Below are 19,349 nucleotides of genomic sequence, written 5' to 3' on the forward strand. Positions count from 1 at the left end.
GGTTACATGTTCTAAAAAAAGCTAATAATTATATTTATTTTGTTTTATTGGTAAATATTAATTGTTATATGTTACTTTTTTATGTTAGCTATAAGATTGAAACTAACAACCTATTTCACCTTTCTGTCTTTTTTCATTATTTTCTTATCATCAAGTTAAGTTTATAACTCTATATAGTGTAAAAAAAGAGAAAGTTATTATATGCTTAAATTTCGAAATCTTATTTTTATATATACATATAATTGGATTTTATACACTTAAATGAATAATGGGAATGTAATTCAAAGGTTAGTGATATTCTTTTATGTAACATCATCGGATACACACAGGAGACAACATAAGCATGTGATGTTGGGCATTACAAACATTTATTTAATTTAATTTATAGTTGGAAAATAATTAAGCATAAGAAAGTGACATGAGAGGAATGAAAGCGCGTTTGGGAGTTATCTGTCATCCAATCATCACCGCTTCTCCATTTTTATTTTCTTCTTCCACACCCAAACAACCATGCACGTTCTTTGTATTATACAAATGTTGAATTCAGAAGAAAAACTGGTTTTTAAAATCAATAAATATAGAATTGTTTTGGAATTTTATTTTCATTAATGTTTGAATTAGTATATCTTAAAACGTAAGATTGTAGATACAGTGAGAAGGGAATTATTTTTCTGATTAAGTTACAGTTTTCTCTTAATAACTCGTCTAATAAAGACTATGAATTAATTATAGATTGTCACGGTACAAGATTTAAATTTTAAGTAAACATAACACACACAAAATCATTTGCATTAATAATTTGTACATAATTATTTTAACTTATTGAATTATGGATAAGGTATTTTTACAGTCCACATTAACTTTATCCAAATAAATATGGTTGTCTGTTCTGAAAAAAAAAAAAAATTCTTAAACAAGAATCATTCTAAATCTTCAAAAACATCTTCGTAGTGTGGGCATTCAATGTATGTATATTATATTAATTATTTTTATAGAAATATTTATCATTCGTAGTTCATATATAATAAATACCATACATTAATAAGGATGTGATTTTCACACAAGAATTACTTAGATGAAGTAAAACTAAGTGAAAAATAGATAGTCTCAATTTTTTTTAAAATTAAATTTAAAAATATAGCACAAAAGCCGTCAACAAATTCAATTTTGATGTTACTAATTAAATTGAATATTTTTCATGAATATAAATTAATAAAATTATTTTATACATACAAACGAATGTAATACTTTTCAAATACTAAATATTTTATTTTTATTTAATGTTTTTACTATAAGATAATATAATATTCTTAGTACACCTTACTATTTAAACAATAAAGAAAGTTATACATCTATTAAGAACATGACCGAAGAAAGTTATAGATTTATTAATTAATTTCACTTTTGTTTTGTTTTTCTCTTACAAGTAGGTGTGGTATTTAAGGTAATTTTTATTACGTGTGACACTTTCTCAAACCATTTTCCTCTTCCACCGTTTCTCAGTACTCTTTCCAGCTGCAAGCAACTGCCAAATCCATTCCATTCAAACCCTCAAAACTCGGGATCGTCCCGCTTTGACTCACCGAGTTGCTTTTCAGCTCCTCTTCCCATGGCATAAGGTAAAATACCTTCTTTCTCAAACTTCACTTTTCTTCAATATTCAAACCATCCTCACCCTTACTAGTGATTGCCCCACATCTTTCATTCTTCAACCTGTTGTTCACTGAAAACCTAGTTCATCATTCCCCTCCACCCCTGGATTTTACCGGTTTTGGAAAATCCGGGTCCAAGCTGACCTGATCATAACCCACCACCCCACTTCCCTTTCCTGATCTGGGTTCCTAAAATATAAAATCTTCGCATCGAATTTGTGGTCTTTGATTGTTTTTAAATTATGGGTATGTGTGAATTGTAATTCCCTGCAAGAGGTGTTGGAAATTGTATGGTAGAAAACAAAGCATTTTGGGTTTGAGTTTGGGTTTGGAATTTTGTATCGTGATGTGGAGTATGAATTGGTACTCTGTTTGTGTTCCATTGTTGGTGTGCTTGGTGTTGGCTATTGAGGTTGTTGTAGCACAGGATTTTAAGCCTACAGATAATATCCTGCTGGATTGTGGAGGTCCTCCATCTAGTACTGATACTGATGGCCGTGTATGGACCACTGATGTTGGTTCCAAGTTTGGTTCCTCATCGGAAAAATCCACCACCGCATCGCAGGCTGCAACTCAAGACCCTGCCGTCCCCCAGGTGCCCTACATGACAGCACGTGTGTTCCACGCGCCGTTTACCTATGCTTTCCCGGTGGCTTCCGGTTGGAAGTTCCTCCGCCTGCACTTTTACTCGGCTTCTTACTCCAACCTCAATGCATCTGATGCCCTTTTTGCGGTGACGGCAAATTCATACACGCTTCTTAGGAACTTCAGTGTTGCTCAGACCACCCTGGCTTTGAATTATGCCTACATTTTGAAGGAATATGCCATCTATGTAGAAGGGAAAACCTTGAATGTGACTTTCACTCCATCTACAAATGCATCCAACGCTTACGCGTTTGTTAATGGGATCGAGGTCGTGTCCATGCCTGATATTTATACTTCTACTGATGGAACTACCATGATAGTGGGTACAAATACTGCTTACACTATTGATAACAGCACTGCACTTGAGAATGTTTATAGGTTGAATGTGGGTGGGAATGATATCTCTCCCTCCCATGATACTGGTATGTTTAGGTCATGGTCTGATGATGTTCCCTTCCTCTTTGGCGCTGCATTTGGAGTTACAGAGCCTGCTGATTCAAATGTGAAGTTTGAGTATCCTCCGGGTACACCAAGTTATATTGCTCCACTTGATGTCTACACTACGGCCAGATCAATGGGCCCGAATCCGAAGATCAACACGAATTACAACTTGACTTGGATCTTCAACATTGATTCGGGGTTTTCCTATCTAGTGAGACTTCATTTTGCTGAGGTATCATCAAATATAACCAAGGTTAATCAAAGAGTATTTGATATATTCCTCAATAATCAAACAGCTACTCCACAGGCTGATGTTATTGCCTGGGCAAACATTTTTAGCCTTTCACATTCTAATGGGGTGCCTGTGCATAAAGATTATGTTGTCTTTATTCCCGATGAGGGGGAACCACGGGTGGACCTGTGGCTTGCATTGCATCCAGATCCAACTGAGAAGCCCATGTATTATGATGCTATCTTGAATGGAGTGGAGATCTTCAAAATTAATGCTACTGCAGGAAATCTGGCAGGGACAAATCCTATTCCTCCCCCTGTGCAAGATATAATTGACCCATCAACAGCTAGAACACATAATCATGGTAAATCAAAGAATCATACAGGCATAATTGCGGGAGGTGTTGTTGGAGGAGTTGTTGTAGTACTTGTGATTGGGCTATTTGCTTTAGCTGCATCTCGTCGCCGTAGGCAAGGAAAGGATTCTGGTGCAAGTGAAGGTCCATCTGGCTGGCTTCCCCTTTCTCTTTATGGTAATTCACACTCTGCAGCTTCTGCCAAGACCAACACAACAGGAAGTTATGCTTCCTCTCTCCCATCAAACCTCTGCCGTCATTTCTCATTTGCTGAAATCAAGTCTGCCACAAACAACTTTGATGAGGCTTTGCTTCTTGGTGTGGGAGGATTCGGTAAGGTTTACAAGGGAGAAATTGATGGTGGAACAACCAAAGTTGCAATTAAACGTGGGAATCCACTATCTGAGCAGGGGGTGCATGAGTTCCAAACTGAGATTGAAATGCTGTCTAAACTCCGTCACCGCCACCTTGTTTCTCTTATCGGATACTGTGAAGAAAACACTGAAATGATCCTCGTTTATGATCATATGGCCTATGGAACACTCAGGGAGCATTTGTACAAGACCCAGAAACCTCCACTTCCATGGAAGCAAAGGCTTGAGATATGCATTGGAGCTGCTCGGGGTTTACACTATCTACACACTGGTGCTAAACACACAATCATCCACCGTGATGTGAAAACAACAAACATTTTACTGGACGAGAAGTGGGTGGCCAAGGTTTCTGATTTTGGATTGTCAAAAACAGGTCCAACATTGGATAATACCCATGTAAGTACCGTGGTAAAGGGTAGCTTTGGGTACTTGGATCCAGAATACTTCAGGAGGCAGCAACTAACTGACAAATCAGACGTTTACTCATTTGGGGTGGTTCTCTTTGAGATATTGTGTGCTCGTCCAGCTTTGAACCCAACCCTTGCTAAGGAGCAAGTGAGTCTGGCTGAGTGGGCAGCTCATTGCTACCTCAAAGGCATTCTTGACCAAATCATTGATCCCTATCTAAAAGGCAAGATAGCTCCCGAATGCTTCAAGAAGTTTGCCGAGACTGCGATGAAGTGTGTGGCTGACCAGGGTATTGAAAGGCCATCCATGGGTGATGTCTTGTGGAACCTTGAATTTGCTTTGCAGCTGCAAGAGAGTGCAGAGGAAAGTGGCAACGGCTTTGGCGACATTCACAATGAAGAGGAGCCGATTTATACAGATTCTAAAGGAAAGAAAGACTCTGATGCGATGGCGGGTTATGATGGTAATGTGACTGACTCCAGAAGCAGTGGCATTTCAATGAGCATTGGAGGTAGAAGCTTGGCTAGTGAAGACTCTGATGGGTTAACCCCAAGTGCTGTCTTCTCCCAGATCATGAATCCAAAAGGGCGTTAAAGTTGTGTAGTAACAACACTCTCACTGCATACAGAGCCAATCATTCATTCTGCAGTGCAAGCGGCTTTCACCAAATTTGAATGTTACCCGTTATTCATTTTCCTAATATTTCTATTCATTTCTATGGTTGTTTCTAATTTATTGCGATTATGTAAGTTGTAATTTGTGAACCATGTTATGTAAAGATTGAAGAAGAGCGAACATGTTGTAACGAGGTTGCTATATCTGAATTTTTTGAAACCCTCACTTTCTTCCCAAGATTGATAAAGACGGGCAGAACAAAGATTAAGTGTTCCTTTCTCCCCTTTCTTAATTGAACCACTTTGTTTCTGTGATAAGATAAATTCCTCAAATTGTAAAACAAACTCTGCATTAACTACTGGTTTGTAGGACTACATTATGATAGTCCGAGAGTGTTTTCTATACCAAATCATGCAGGTCAAGTTACTATGTATGCAATGTGATGAGTTTTTACCTCATGGTGTGACTCAAACCAAGCCTGCGCATTATCATGATCATGATCAATGGATTATCGATAAGAATAATCATTATCTATCTAAAAATATCACTAATATAAGAAATTTATGGATCCTACTAACTGAAAGAACTTTAAATATCATAAAATCGTTCCTGAAATATGTTCAACAGGGACAACGTGTGAAGGACTTACAAAGGGAATAACATTTTTCAACGTTTGCTTTGTATGCAAGACTCCATCTCAGTGACACCTGTGGGGTCTGTAAATAAGAAACAGGCCAAGACAGAATGAGGAAACGGACCATTATCATCCATGATGTGACACTTGCACCAAATTCCACATCCATATACCTTCTATTGAAAAAGAAAATCTACTTTTTTCTATTCCTCTCCTCTTCTTATATAATATATCCTATTAATTTAATATTACCTAAATCATCATTTGAAGCATCCATGAATATTCCTATATTTTTGTTCACTCCTGTCTTGATACATTGAGTTGTTTTTATTAGATTATTATAAATAATTACTATTCAGAAACATAGTAATAATTATGTTAATTAAATACTAAAAAATAATGCTTTTGATTATTATTTAATTGCTTAAAAATTAATCATGCATGTATTATTGTTAATTATATATAAAGATATTTTTCTTTAACTTTTTGTTTATAGTTTGCCAAATTGAATGTATATTGGAATTTAATAATATTATTCTTTTGTTGAATTTTGTACTATGTCAATAATTTTAATCAACTTTTTAGTTTGAACAAGTCACACGTGACAACAATACATGGAGCATGGGAAAATCTTGGGGAGGACCAAGACAATGACGAAGAGGCTTTTACTTCATACATTTCATAATTTTTAACTATACTTCGGTAATTTTCAAATGGATTATTTTACAAGTGCTTTTTGGAATAAGTTTTTTGAAATTTTAAAAATATAATTTTGTAAAAGAATTTCTCAAACAAAATTCATAGAATAAGATTTTCGCCTAAGATGTATAAAATGTATTTCAAAATAATTTTTCTGAGACGAATTCTCTCTCTTATTCTTCTTCCTCTGCATTGGAGAATGTAAGTGTAGCAGTGATAGTGGAAGGATAACAATAACAACAATGGTGACATGATACAGTGAGAGGGGTACTTTAATCTTTTAATAAGGGTGTGTAGTTAGTAATAATGGAGTTGCCGAAAGGAAAAGCCCGATGAAGAACACCCTAATTACACGTGCTATGAATCTTCCATTTCTCAAGAACTACCATGAATTTTTCGCTTTCCTTATACATCAATAATTCAGAACGCTTAACTCTAAACTATTTTGAAAAGAATTTTCTCAAATGCTCTGCAAACTATTTCAAAAACTTTATTTTGTAATGAAAAATATTATTAAAAGTATTTTACATTGAATAATTTATAATAGTTAAAAATAATCATGATTATTTGTGCATGTAATCTTATTCTTATTTTTCTTCTGAAAACTCTGAAAGCTATTTTGTTTTTCCTTCTTTTATCAATTTCATTGTCTTACGGAAAGAGAACTGTTTCATACGATTACTTGGATCTTGCGCGATTTGCGCCGATGACAAGCAAAAACACAAAGGTTTCAAATTAACAAGATTGAAATGCTGAAAAGAAAACACTTATAAAAAACACTACACATGTGAATGAGAATCTGATGGCATGCAGTAAACATTGAAACACCTACTAACAGGTCTATCCAGTGAAGAATTATACAAAAGATCACGAATTCAAAATTCACATGAAAAATTAACACCATTTTTAACTCAAAATCTTGAAATAATAAATTTATGAGTCTTCATTTATATATGATGTTTAATTTTTTCATTTTTAACCTATATAAATTTTAGACACACACTTACCCATATGGAAGAAAGTTAAATTAAGGTGTGAAAACCAGAAAATTAATGAAAGGAAAACGTCTTACATAATCGTGCCTTCTAAGGCAAATAGAAAAAGGATTTAAATAAATCCAAAGTCAAAAGCAAAGCCTAAAGACAAGTGCAAACAAGTTGGAGCAATAAAATAAGAAAGTAATGGTAGGTGAATATGTAGTTTGAACCATGAAGTTCGAAGACAAACATTACAAAACAAAAATTACCATAACAAGATTGCTGACTCTGTTGATACCATTGACGTCGTGGCTTTAAATTTTGTTGGAACTCCTCTGATTGAGACTTATGTGGATGGCTACTTAAATGGTGCACAATATTGATAAAATATGTTTACCTAAGCATAAGTATAATTTATAATGCAGTTTCCTACCCCAAATTATTGTCATTTAATTAATATTTTTTAGTTTAATATTTAGGTGTTATGTGACATATATATATATATATATATTTTTTCAGTAGTTATGTTAAATATATTAGAAGAAAAAAAAATTGCCATTGAAATAACCTTATCTTAAATCCTTATGGTATTATGTTTATCAAAATGCAAGTGTTTCGAAGAGTACAAAGTTAATCAACTACACTAGTGGCAACTTAGTGTAGAGGTGATCCTCGATTAGGATTTTTGGATCTAAATTAGATCAAATTTTGATTCTAAATCTATTTTCGTTGCAGAACTAGTTTCAATTTTTTAATATTTAGATCAAGTTCAAAATTTAAAATTCATTATTTATAAAAGAAATTTAAATTAAATTTTCTAAAAATTGTGTCGTTAGGATCGATTCAGTTGAATTTTGAACTAGTCTAACTCGGCCGAATTTTGACAGAGACTGACTCAAACCAATTTTAGCCCGGCTGACTAGGTCAAAATTTCGATTGAGATTGACTTGACTAAATTCGACCAAATTTTGACAGGGGTCGACTTGACCAAATTTAGCCAAATTTCAGTTAGGGTAGGCTCGGCCGAATATAGCCGAATTTTGATCAGGAATGACTTAGCCGAATTCGGTCAAATTTCGGTCAGGGTCAACTTAATCAAAGTTGGCCAAATTTCGGATGGGGCTGAATGGGCCAAATTTCGACTGGGGCTGACTCAATCAAATTTTAGTTGGAGTCGAATTTCAGTCGACCTTCAATTAGGGCTGACCCGTCTCAATCTTGAGTCTGTTGGTCGAACTCGACCTTCATCCCGGTCCGACCTAGTTCGACTTTCGTAAGGCCAACAACGTCTCGACATTCAACCTATACTAACTCGTCTTGACATTCGGTTTGGGCTAGCTCATCTCAACCTTCAATCCAACCCAACTAAAAATTTAAATTAAAAATTTGGATTGAATATTTTAAATTTTCCATATTTAAAAATCTGGATTCAAAGAATGGATATCCAATCCAAAATAATTATAAAATATAAATCAGATTGAAATTCAAATTTAATAAAAATAAATTTTAAATTGATTGAATTTTTGATAAAATTGATTTAAGTGAATTAGATCGGAACAAAAATAAATCGAATTAAGAAAATTAAATTTTTTATTCACCGGTGGCTATTAAAAAGATAATTTTTAATTCTTCAGCAAATAATTTGGCACATCGCATATTTAAATGTATCACTCTTTTAGTTCAGAAATTTAATAAATATAATCTTTTTTATTTTTTATATGGTTATTTATAGAAAACTTTAAATTCAGGAGAGAGACATATTAATGTATTGAAAATGTACATTAGTGAAGTTCAGGTAAATCGATTAATATTAAACTTTTAAGAAAGTTAAAGAATTATTTTACGAAGAACTACATTGAAGAGGTGCAAAAGATATTAAGATAATGTATTATACTAATAGTTAAAAGAATATTAAAAAACATATATAAAAATAGAAGTTATTGAATTGTTAATTGATCAAGTCTTTATAAAAAGATATGGAAAGTAAAAAGGTAGATCTTAAATATGTTATTTAACAAACGATACGAAGGGGTCAAGAATCATAATTAGTGTGGTTCATATTAGAATATAAAAAATAACTTTAGAGTAGTCATATTTTTATAAGAAGAGAATGTGTGATTTTGTTGGACGATTGTATAAATTTCAAAGGTGATTTATTTGAGAAGAGATTATGGAGAGAATAGTCATGTGATTGAGATAAATGTTTTAGGAAAGTGTTCCAACATAAATGAATTGTGATATAGTGTTTGGATATTGTGATTGGTGGTATGGTTGTATCATTCTTAAGAACGAAGGTTATGACAAGAAGTTTAGTGTTATGCATTTGTTGGGGACACTCATATTGAAGCTATCCTTATATTCCACTAGACTTCTCAACTCGTGTAGAGGATGAAGTCTAGGTGGGGAAAAGGGAAGAAGATTCCTATAGATGGTTCTTGGATCATGAATCCTTTTTCTTTTAGGTTATAAATGAATTCACCTTATCATGAGAGGGACAAATCAGGTACCATTATTGGATTATAACACTTAAAAGATTTCATTTTACATGGTAAGGCAAAACTTTTAAAGTATGAGAGTGAATGCATGAATCTAGATAATTGAGTTGGGCTTATATACATGTATATAGAGGATTTTGTGTTATGATGTTTGTAATGTTTGGTGAGCTTGGTTTGTTAACTTTTGTTATAAATATTTATGCAAGAGTTGTTTATGTATGCAAGTTATCATTAGTTTACCCTTCTTTGTTTGTCGGTTGTTTGTGTTTCTTTTGCAACAATCACTTTTATGACATGAGTAGACGAAATTGTAGGTGATGGTGATGCTAGTAAGTAGTATATAGACATTGAATATGATGTTGTTATTTAATTACATGTGGTATGAAGGAATATGAAGACATGTGTATTTTGAAAATTTTGATATTTGAAATGACTATAACTACATTCTATTTATATGATTATGTATGTTTATTTTTTATATTTGCTTTATATATATATATATATATATATATATATAATTTTATCTTTATTAAAAAATAAATAATTAATTTATAAAAGTTTAACATATTCAAATTGAAATTTATGATGTTTCAAATCTAAATAAAAACAATTTCATAATTTTTGTTTATATTATTTCTTTAAAAGTTTAAATCAAACATAGTAAATATTTTGAAAAAGAAATATAGCAAGTTGTTAAGTTAGGATTGTTGAAAAAAGAATGGCGTTTAGTAAAGCCCATAACTATTTTAAAAGGAATGAAGAAAGTGAGAAAGCGGAATTTTGACTATGATTGCAGCAAGGTTTGTGAAAAACATCATTTGGTTGGTTCCTTTTTATTCTTCCAAACAGATCCTTGTCTCCTTCTGCAATTAATCGTTTCCACCAGGCATCAATGTGCTTTCATCTAACTCTCATCAAGTTTTCAATTTCACTGCACAATTCAGTGAGAGAGGACCATCTTTAATTCTATTATTATATTCTGTCAAATTATCAATACTTGTACCACCAATTATAATAATTTTGCTACATAAAAAAAAAATCAAATAATGCATACTGTAATCATAATACAACGTGACAGAAGAATAACAGGTGGAAAATCTAATACCAAAGCCTTTTTCTCAAATTTTATAATTAAATTCCTTTTGCAATGAAGATATTGTTGATCATTATTAGAGAAGCATGCTTTCAGATTAAACTTGAATGATTGTATATATTTGAAATTATGAATGGTCGTGTCTAAATGACGTTGTGCTGTACAACTTGGGTTGATAATGATGTTTTCAATTTCATGGTTTATAGATATTTATTTTCTTAATTGTAATATTTATAATTATATACGCCGTTTCAGCCACTTGAAGGGGCTGAATAGTTTACAGTAATTTTAGAAAGTAAAAAAGAAAATTTTAAATTTGTATGACATTAACGATCGAAATGTTCTTTGAAAAAAAAATAAAGCTAAAAAATTATAAATACCAAATAAAAAAAAAAGAGAGAATAGTCTATTCGATGGCATAAATCATATAAAAGTAATAAATAATTTTAAAAATTACCTTAAACTCGACAAAAGGCCAAATTGTTACCAGAAAAGGCCACCTGGATCACATTGGATATTGGTTTGACCATCTAACGTAGTCCTATCCGACCATAGGAAATTTTATATTGTGGATTAATTAATATAGTATTTATTGTTTTAATTCAATTTCATTTTATTTTTAATACTATCATAAACTACATAGAGAAGCATTGAATTAGATTTAAATAATAATAGTAAAAAAAAAAAAAGAAGAATACAGCAAGCAACATACCATAAATAAAGCTTTTCTGCTACAAACACATGACACATACAGTACAAAAACACTCTCTTTCTCTCTTTCTCTGTCTTTGACGTTAGAAGCTTTAAATGCTTCACTTTACTCTCTCTGACACTACCCAGAAGGCATAGAAGACTTAAGAATAGAACAAACCAAACTTCACAGCACAAGCACTAATTTATACTTTTCTCTCTCCCACACTTTCCACTCCTCGATCTTCAACTCAATTCTCACTTGCTCTGTCTCTCTCCCTCTTCCATTAATGGCTTCTCTTACCTCGAGGCCTTCTTTATTATAGCTCTGCGTCCCTTTCGCCGCTTTCCCTGGGAATCAAAATCAAATACTATCAAAGTTTCCTTCTTTTTCAAATTTCGTTACATACCCTCTTCAAAAAAAGTCTTTTTTTTTCACCCTTTTATTTTCTTGTCAAATTCGTTAGTGTGAGTGAGTGCTCTTCTTGAAGGGAGTGATTTTTGAAATTCTGAACAGGAAATAAGAAAAGGCCAAAAGGGAATTTCCTGAATTTGCTTTAATTTGTTTTTCTCTTTTTCATCTCACATGGCTTTTATTGTCTAATCCTTTTATTTCTTTATTTATTTATTTTCCCCGTTTGTTTGTTTCTACTCCTTCTTTTTGTTTATATTCACTTAGTTTTGGATACTTGCAACTTCTGTTTCCATTCTGTGTCCTTTTCTAAGCAACCGTGCTACTGTGCTAAGAAGAAACTTCTCCTTCTGTTTGTGTGGTGAGGTGAGGTTTGGTGGTGCATATGTTGTGCTTTGTTACGACCTACCGACCTTTTCTGCCGGATATGCAACCTAATGATAACAGAGTTGTTCTTGTCGAGGGGTAGAATTTTGGTGAAATTTGAACGTTTCTCTTCATAGCATCAATCTATAAATATGATGCAATTCAGCGTGTGTGTGTTGTTTTTTGTGGTTCTTCTTGCTCCGCTTATGTTGGTGGTTTCTGGGGACACTGGTTTCAATGATGATGTGTTGGGTTTGATCGTGTTCAAGGCTGGTTTGGAAGATCCCAAAAGGAAACTCTCTTCGTGGAATGAGGATGATAACAGTCCTTGCAATTGGGAGGGTGTGAAGTGTGATCCTTCATCGAATAGGGTCACTGCTCTTGTTCTTGACGGGTTCTCTCTTTCTGGGCATGTTGATAGGGGCTTATTGAGGTTGCAGTTCCTTCAAATTCTCTCCCTTTCAAGGAACAACTTCACAGGGCCCATAAACCCTGATCTTCCTGGCCTTGGGAATTTACAAACTGTGGACTTCAGTGACAACAACCTCTCTGGGGAGATCCCAGAAGGGTTTTTCCAACAATGTGGCTCTCTCAGGACAGTTTCATTTGCCAAGAACAACCTCACAGGTAAAATTCCAGAGTCCTTGAGTTCCTGCTCCAATTTGGCAACTGTTAACTTCTCCTCTAATCAGCTCCACGGGGAATTGCCTAATGGAGTGTGGTTCTTGAGGGGGCTACAGTCACTTGATCTGTCATACAACATGCTGGAGGGAGAAATTCCTGAAGGCATTCAGAATCTGTATGATATGAGAGAGTTGAGTCTTCAGAGGAACAGGTTTAGGGGAAGGCTTCCTGCGGATATTGGAGGATGCTTACTTCTGAAATCACTTGACTTGAGTGGTAATTTTCTCTCTGGGGAACTCCCTCAGTCAATGCAGAGACTCACTTCTTGCACATCACTTAGTTTGCAGGGAAATTCATTCACAGGGGGCATTCCTGAGTGGATTGGGGAATTGAAGAATCTAGACATGTTGGATCTTTCTGCCAATTCATTTTCTGGTTGGATTCCTAAGTCATTAGGAAATCTTGACTCTTTGCATAGATTGAACTTGTCCAGGAATCAGTTCACAGGAAACCTGCCTGATTCTATGCTGAATTGCACCAAGCTTTTGGCTCTTGACATCAGCCACAATCACTTGGCAGGCCATGTTCCTTCATGGATTTTTAAGATGGGTGTGCAAAGCATATCTGTTTCTGGGAATGGCTTCAGCAAGGGCAATTATCCTGCACTTAAGTCCACACCTACATCTTATCATGGTCTTGAGGTTCTGGATTTGTCATTCAATGCATTTTCTGGTGTGCTTCCATCTGACATTGGAGGACTCAGTAGCCTACAAGTCTTCAATATCTCTGCCAACAACATCTCTGGTCCTATTCCTGTGGGTATAGGTGAACTTAAGTCTTTGTACATTATTGACCTAAGTGACAACAAGCTTAATGGAAGCATTCCTTCTGAAATAGAAGGGGCAATTTCACTCAGGGAGCTAAGGCTGCAAAAGAACTTCCTAGGAGGAAAAATTCCAGCACAAATTGACAAGTGTTCATCTCTAACATTTTTGTAAGTTTTCTCAACATCGTAGTTGCACAAATGTTTTGTTCTTTATTACTTAATCTGACTGATTTGTGTTTACAAACTGAGAAGGCCTTTTTTTGTGTGTATGCTTCTGTCAAAGATTATTGAGAAAAGTTGTCTTGTTTTGTGAGTTAACATTAACATGCCTACAATGTTTTGTCTAATTGTTTTCTGTCTGTGCTTTTTTCCATTGAGTTGTGCAGGATTCTTTCTCACAACAAGCTCACTGGTCCAATCCCTGCAGCCATTGCAAACCTCACCAATCTTCAATACGTAGATTTGTCATGGAATGAACTCTCTGGAAGTTTACCCAAGGAGTTAACAAATCTTTCTCATCTTTTCTCATTCAACGTGTCCAACAACCACCTTGAAGGTGAACTACCAGTGGGTGGCTTCTTCAACACCATCTCCTCCTCCTCAGTCTCCGGTAACCCATTGCTGTGCGGTTCTGTTGTCAACCACTCTTGTCCATCTGTTCATCCCAAACCTATTGTCCTGAACCCCAATTCTTCAGGTTCCAACTCCAGCATTTCCTCACAGACCCATCGGCACAAAATCATACTAAGTATCTCTGCTCTTATTGCTATTGGAGCTGCTGCTTTTATCGCCATTGGTGTGGTGGCTGTTACTGTCCTAAACATCCACGTGCGTTCCTCAATGGAACGTATGCCTGCTACATTTGCAATGTCCGGGGGAGAGGACTATAGTGGTTCGCCTGCAAATGATCCAAACTATGGCAAGCTTGTCATGTTTTCTGGTGATGCAGACTTTGCTGATGGAGCGCATAATCTTCTCAATAAGGAAAGTGAAATAGGCCGAGGTGGATTCGGAGTTGTTTATCGCACTTTTCTTCGCGATGGACACGCAGTTGCAATCAAGAAGCTTACAGTCTCCAGTTTGATCAAGTCCCAGGAAGACTTTGAGAGAGAAATCAAAAAGCTTGGAAAGATCAGGCACTCCAATCTCGTGGCACTTGAAGGCTATTACTGGACATCATCCTTGCAACTCCTTATTTATGAGTACCTCTCAACTGGGAGTTTGCATAAACTTCTGCATGATGATAGCAGCAAAAACGTCTTCTCATGGCCACAAAGGTTCAAGATTATTCATGGCATGGCAAAAGGGTTGGCCCATTTGCATCAAATGAACATAATCCACTACAATCTTAAGTCAACCAATGTTCTCATTGATTGTTCCGGTGAGCCAAAGGTTGGAGATTTTGGCTTGGTGAAACTACTGCCAATGCTAGACCATTGTGTTTTGAGCAGCAAAATTCAAAGTGCACTCGGATACATGGCGCCGGAGTTTGCTTGCCGGACGGTTAAGATCACGGAGAAGTGTGACATATATGGTTTTGGTATCCTTGTGCTGGAGGTGGTGACAGGAAAAAGACCTGTGGAATACATGGAGGATGATGTAGTGGTTCTGTGTGACATGGTTAGGGGTGCATTGGAAGAAGGCAAGGTGGAACAATGTGTTGATAGAAGACTTCTTGGTAACTTTGCTGCAGAGGAAGCAATTCCTGTGATAAAATTAGGGTTGATTTGTGCATCACAAGTGCCATCAAACCGTCCAGATATGGCTGAGGTAGTCAACATACTAGAATTAATCCAATGTCCTTCAGAAGGACAAGAAGAATTAGAATGAGTTTTGTTGCAGTCTTTGAGAAACAGCATATATTGCAGTACCTGGTGAAGCACAATCCGGTTAAAAAGCTCTACACATTCAAAGAATATCATTCAGTCACCAACTTTTGTTTGTTCAAGTTGTTGAAATTTTCTTCTCTTTTTGCTCTCTTAAATTTTGTTCATCTCTTAATGTATTACTGGATTTTTCTTCACCAGTTAGACGACTGATACAAGGATAATATATCACATATCATTATATCATATATCATATATCCCTTAATCACACATTTCCCTCCAAAGAATGAATTGCATTCTCTGAATTTTTACCTGTTGCAATTTTATGGTTTCCTCATGCTGAGACAAGTTGTGCGTTGTTCATGTTGGTACTTGCTATCAAGTACCCCACTTGGTATATGGTACACTGCTAAATGACACTGAACTTTAATGACTGTGAAAGGATGGTTCACACGAATACACGGTCCTGAGTTCAGAGGACACACTCTGCTGCACTTTCAAGAGACTTCACTATGGATCACGTGAAAGACAAATGGAGATAAACCCAAAGTTTGGTCTATAGAGACTACACCATGGAAGATGTTTTTCACTTTTGTTCTATTATGCACACACAAATTTCAAATTACTCTCTTTATAAATATAGTTCTGTTATTTTCATTTTTGTAACTTTGTTGATCCACAGTAAATAAAATTCCAACAAGAATGTAGTAGTTTGATACTTAAATCTTTTGTAGACAAAATTACAAATGCTTCCAGTATAATATTTTTTCTTCCAATGATTCATAATTATCCAAGAGACTTAGAATTATAGTGATAATTCAAAAGACTATTATTTATTTTTATAACATTTTTTCTCTCTTCTTGACGTGAGAATATCCACACATATATCTATTTCTTTTACTGTAAGAAGAAGTATGAGATGTAGAAAATCATTGCTTGAAAAAAGTTATGTTGCCAATGTTTATCTTTTGGTTGAAAAACGTTGTATATATATAGTTTGCTTTTCCATTTCCTCTTTCCGTATGAAAACAAAGATGAGATTTAGAATAAACTAAAAGGAAAGAGAAACACACAGAAGCCCTCACAACAAAGAATAATTCCACGCAGCCACAAACAATGCACCGAAGAGAAAAAAAGTAAAGGGGAAAAAAGCACCCACTTGCTTTATTCACACTTTCAAACCCAACTCTAATATTTTTTTTATTCTCTTTTGTAGAACTCTGGCACTTGATGATAGTAATTGTTGGTGCTAGTAAATTTAATAATTAAAGCTTGGACATGAAGTGAAAAAAAAATTAAAATTGGCATTGCTTATATAAAAAAAAAGATTGTTGGAGAAGTGGCACACAACACAACCTTATAAAATAGGGTTTGTTGGTTCGACATCATCAAAGCACAGGCACAGGATGTTCTTAAAAGCACCACCAACTCAAAAGCTTTTTCAAATGGCAACATTTGGTGCAGTGCATGGCAATCATGCCATGTTCCAGCTTGTGAACTGTTTCTGTCTTGAAAGAAGAATTAAGGAAAAAAAATATTGCACACTTTAATCATCAGAAATTATGTTCCATGTAGCTCATTGATTTACGTTCACGCTAGCATGTACAAAGATGATTATGTCTACGTGTGAGACAGTAAACAAAAGGAATGTGCAGATGAGTCTGCAGATCATTATTATATCATCACTGATGAATGGTTGGATGATAACTACAATTAACCTAATATAACAATGCTGTGTCTTTTGCTTCAAGCATAAAAATTGTCAAATACTTATCATTTCCTAGTTTTTGATATTTTAGTTTTTGAAATGTGTCTTCATTTTCTTATTTACATAAGTCCTTGAATGTGACTTTGAATTGTTATTCATGTGAGAACCTTATTAGTAGTTAATCTATAAATAATAATATATTTGTACCTGTACTTCTAGATTTTGAAATATGTTATAATTGTGAAATGAGATATATTTGAGGATAAAGGGTTGGAATCTTAGTATGAATTTAGGTTTTTATACTTAGAAGTGAAAAAGTTGAGCAATAATCTTTGTTAGAAAAATATTTTCGATGAGGATACTTGTCTGAATCGGTTACCAATACAAATTTCAACTTTTATATTATTGATGTCTTTTCAGAAAGAATTTACCAGAAAGATACAATATTAATGAGACATGACTTCACATAAGAGATTGACATCACTTCCAACCTATGATCTTAAAACAATAAATTTAGGTTTAATTAGTCGGATGGTACCCACTTTCGTTCATATGTGTCAGTTTGGTACCCGCTTTTAAAAATGTGTCAATCTAGTTTCAACTTTTGAAGAAGTGTCTTAATCAGGTCCCTTTCAGACAAAAATTACTAAAGTCGTTAACTTAATTCATGACTTTTACCACTAAATTTTAATATAAATATCAATACTTAATTTTGTAAGTCATTTTAAATATCAATACCGTTAACGGTATTAATAATTTTTTGTTGAAAATGACCTGATTGAGACATCTTTTCAAAAGTTGGGACTTAATTGACACTTTCTTAAAAGTGGGCACTAAACTGACACATCTAAATGAAAGTGGTATCATCCGATTAATTAAACCATAAATTTAAGTATATTCTCCTTTAATAGTGTTCAACTTTTCTTCATTACTTACTGTGAGATTTAGACTCACTCATGTTTTCAACAAAACTAATGTTTTGTTTGATATTATATATCGTGATGAGTTACTTTTTAAAAGATATGTATTTTTTTTCTAATGAACTCTCCGATGTTTTAGAAAACGGCTTTTCTGTGTATTTAAGGAGTTCTTAAGAAAGAAAAGGTAACATGAAGTGGTGTAAGAAAGAAATGATTAAGATGAAGTTTGATGAAGAAGTTTGAAATAAGTAGGAAGTGAAAGAGGTACACTAAAATAAACTTTGAAACCATGTTATGCACTTGCACCTTTTGGTTTACTTTGTGGAGACAAAATGACACACAATCCATGAACTGAATGAGAGCATGTACAAGGCTAGATAATTGTGTAGCAGAACTTGTGCATCAAATTTTAAACAAAACTATTCGTGGCCTTCAAGAACAGAATATGAAATGCTTTTTAGAACCATAATAATTAGTTAGTGACCATGACTTTTGCGTAAGAAGAAAAGAACCCAAGAAGAGTGTGATATGTGTCATATCTCACTTATGATGCTCTGCAATATTTAATGGATCACATTCAAATTTACAAATATAGAAATTTTTTACTACTTAAAAATGGAATAAGTTAAGATTAACCCAATTTAGGAAATATTATTTGAGAAAATAAAAATTTAATAAAATATGGGATTTTGGTTTGAAAGAAGTCACGTAGAATATGAGAAAGTAGTTTGTCATATGTTCTCAAATTTGAAAATAAATATTCAGTTAATATATAAATAAATTATTAAGCTAGAAACTATCTTCTTCTCTTCTTTTTTTTTTTTGTCAAAAATGTACTCATGTTTTCTTTTAAAAATTGGTGAGCCTTATCCCCACCAACTCAAATTAGACTTTTTGTTGAAGAAAAAGGCTCATTGAAGTCACGAAATAAAATTAGGTTGAGAGCTTTTTTTTGCCTCTTCCGTCAACCTAAGGCGTTTGACTTAAAATAGTCAAAAGTTTAAAGTTACTTTTGAATACCAAGAGTTTATGACCAAAATACCTTTATTAGTGAAAAAAAAATTTAATAACAACTTTTAAAATAAAATAAAAAACAAGTTATTTAAAAAATAATTTTGTGACCATCGTAATTAAAATAAAATCTTTAGTTTGGTTCTACAAATAACCAATTTAGAAAGTCTTTTTAAAACTTATTTGCAGTATTTTTTTTTTTTTAGTTTCTCTCTTTCACTCATGCTTGTTTTACTTTGGTTCTCTTAGATTCGCTTTGTCTTGGGTATTCACATTGGATATACCTTAATTTCGTTGATAACAAAAGCATTCCCTTTTGGCAACTTCACTTCTTCCTTTCCACCTA

The 19,349-nt window shown here is 34.0% G+C and overlaps 1 protein-coding gene and 1 pseudogene across 1 annotated transcript; both read left to right on the plus strand.

Annotated features, from left to right (window-relative positions):
• The first annotated feature begins 1,458 nt into the window (after positions 1 to 1,458).
• Positions 1,459 to 4,947, plus strand: LOC114183241 (receptor-like protein kinase FERONIA pseudogene; annotated as a pseudogene).
• A 6,430-nt stretch (positions 4,948 to 11,377) lies between these two features.
• LOC114185247 (leucine-rich repeat receptor-like protein kinase PXC2) lies at positions 11,378 to 15,610 on the plus strand. The gene is made up of 2 exons (XM_028072867.2): positions 11,378 to 13,706; positions 13,925 to 15,610. Exons 1-2 carry the CDS (start codon positions 12,241 to 12,243, stop codon positions 15,366 to 15,368), a joined length of 2,910 nt encoding a protein of 969 aa, XP_027928668.1. The 5' UTR covers positions 11,378 to 12,240; the 3' UTR covers positions 15,369 to 15,610.
• The last annotated feature ends 3,739 nt before the right edge of the window (positions 15,611 to 19,349 follow it).

This window comes from Vigna unguiculata, chromosome 5 (genome assembly GCF_037176805.1).
Source record: "Vigna unguiculata cultivar grain cowpea cultivar isolate G323 ecotype 2 chromosome 5, ASM3717680v1, whole genome shotgun sequence".
Classification (NCBI taxonomy): domain Eukaryota; kingdom Viridiplantae; phylum Streptophyta; class Magnoliopsida; order Fabales; family Fabaceae; genus Vigna; species Vigna unguiculata.

What these genes read in the sequence shown, in the direction of transcription:
- LOC114185247 (XM_028072867.2), top strand. Translation starts at nt 12,241, where the DNA reads ATGATGCAATTCAGCGTGTGTGTGTTGTTTTTTGTGGTTCTTCTTGCT. An exon ending in TGTTCATCTCTAACATTTTT is followed by an intron (nt 13,707 to 13,924) that starts GTAAGTTTTCTC and finishes TGAGTTGTGCAG; the next exon opens with GATTCTTTCTCACAACAAGC.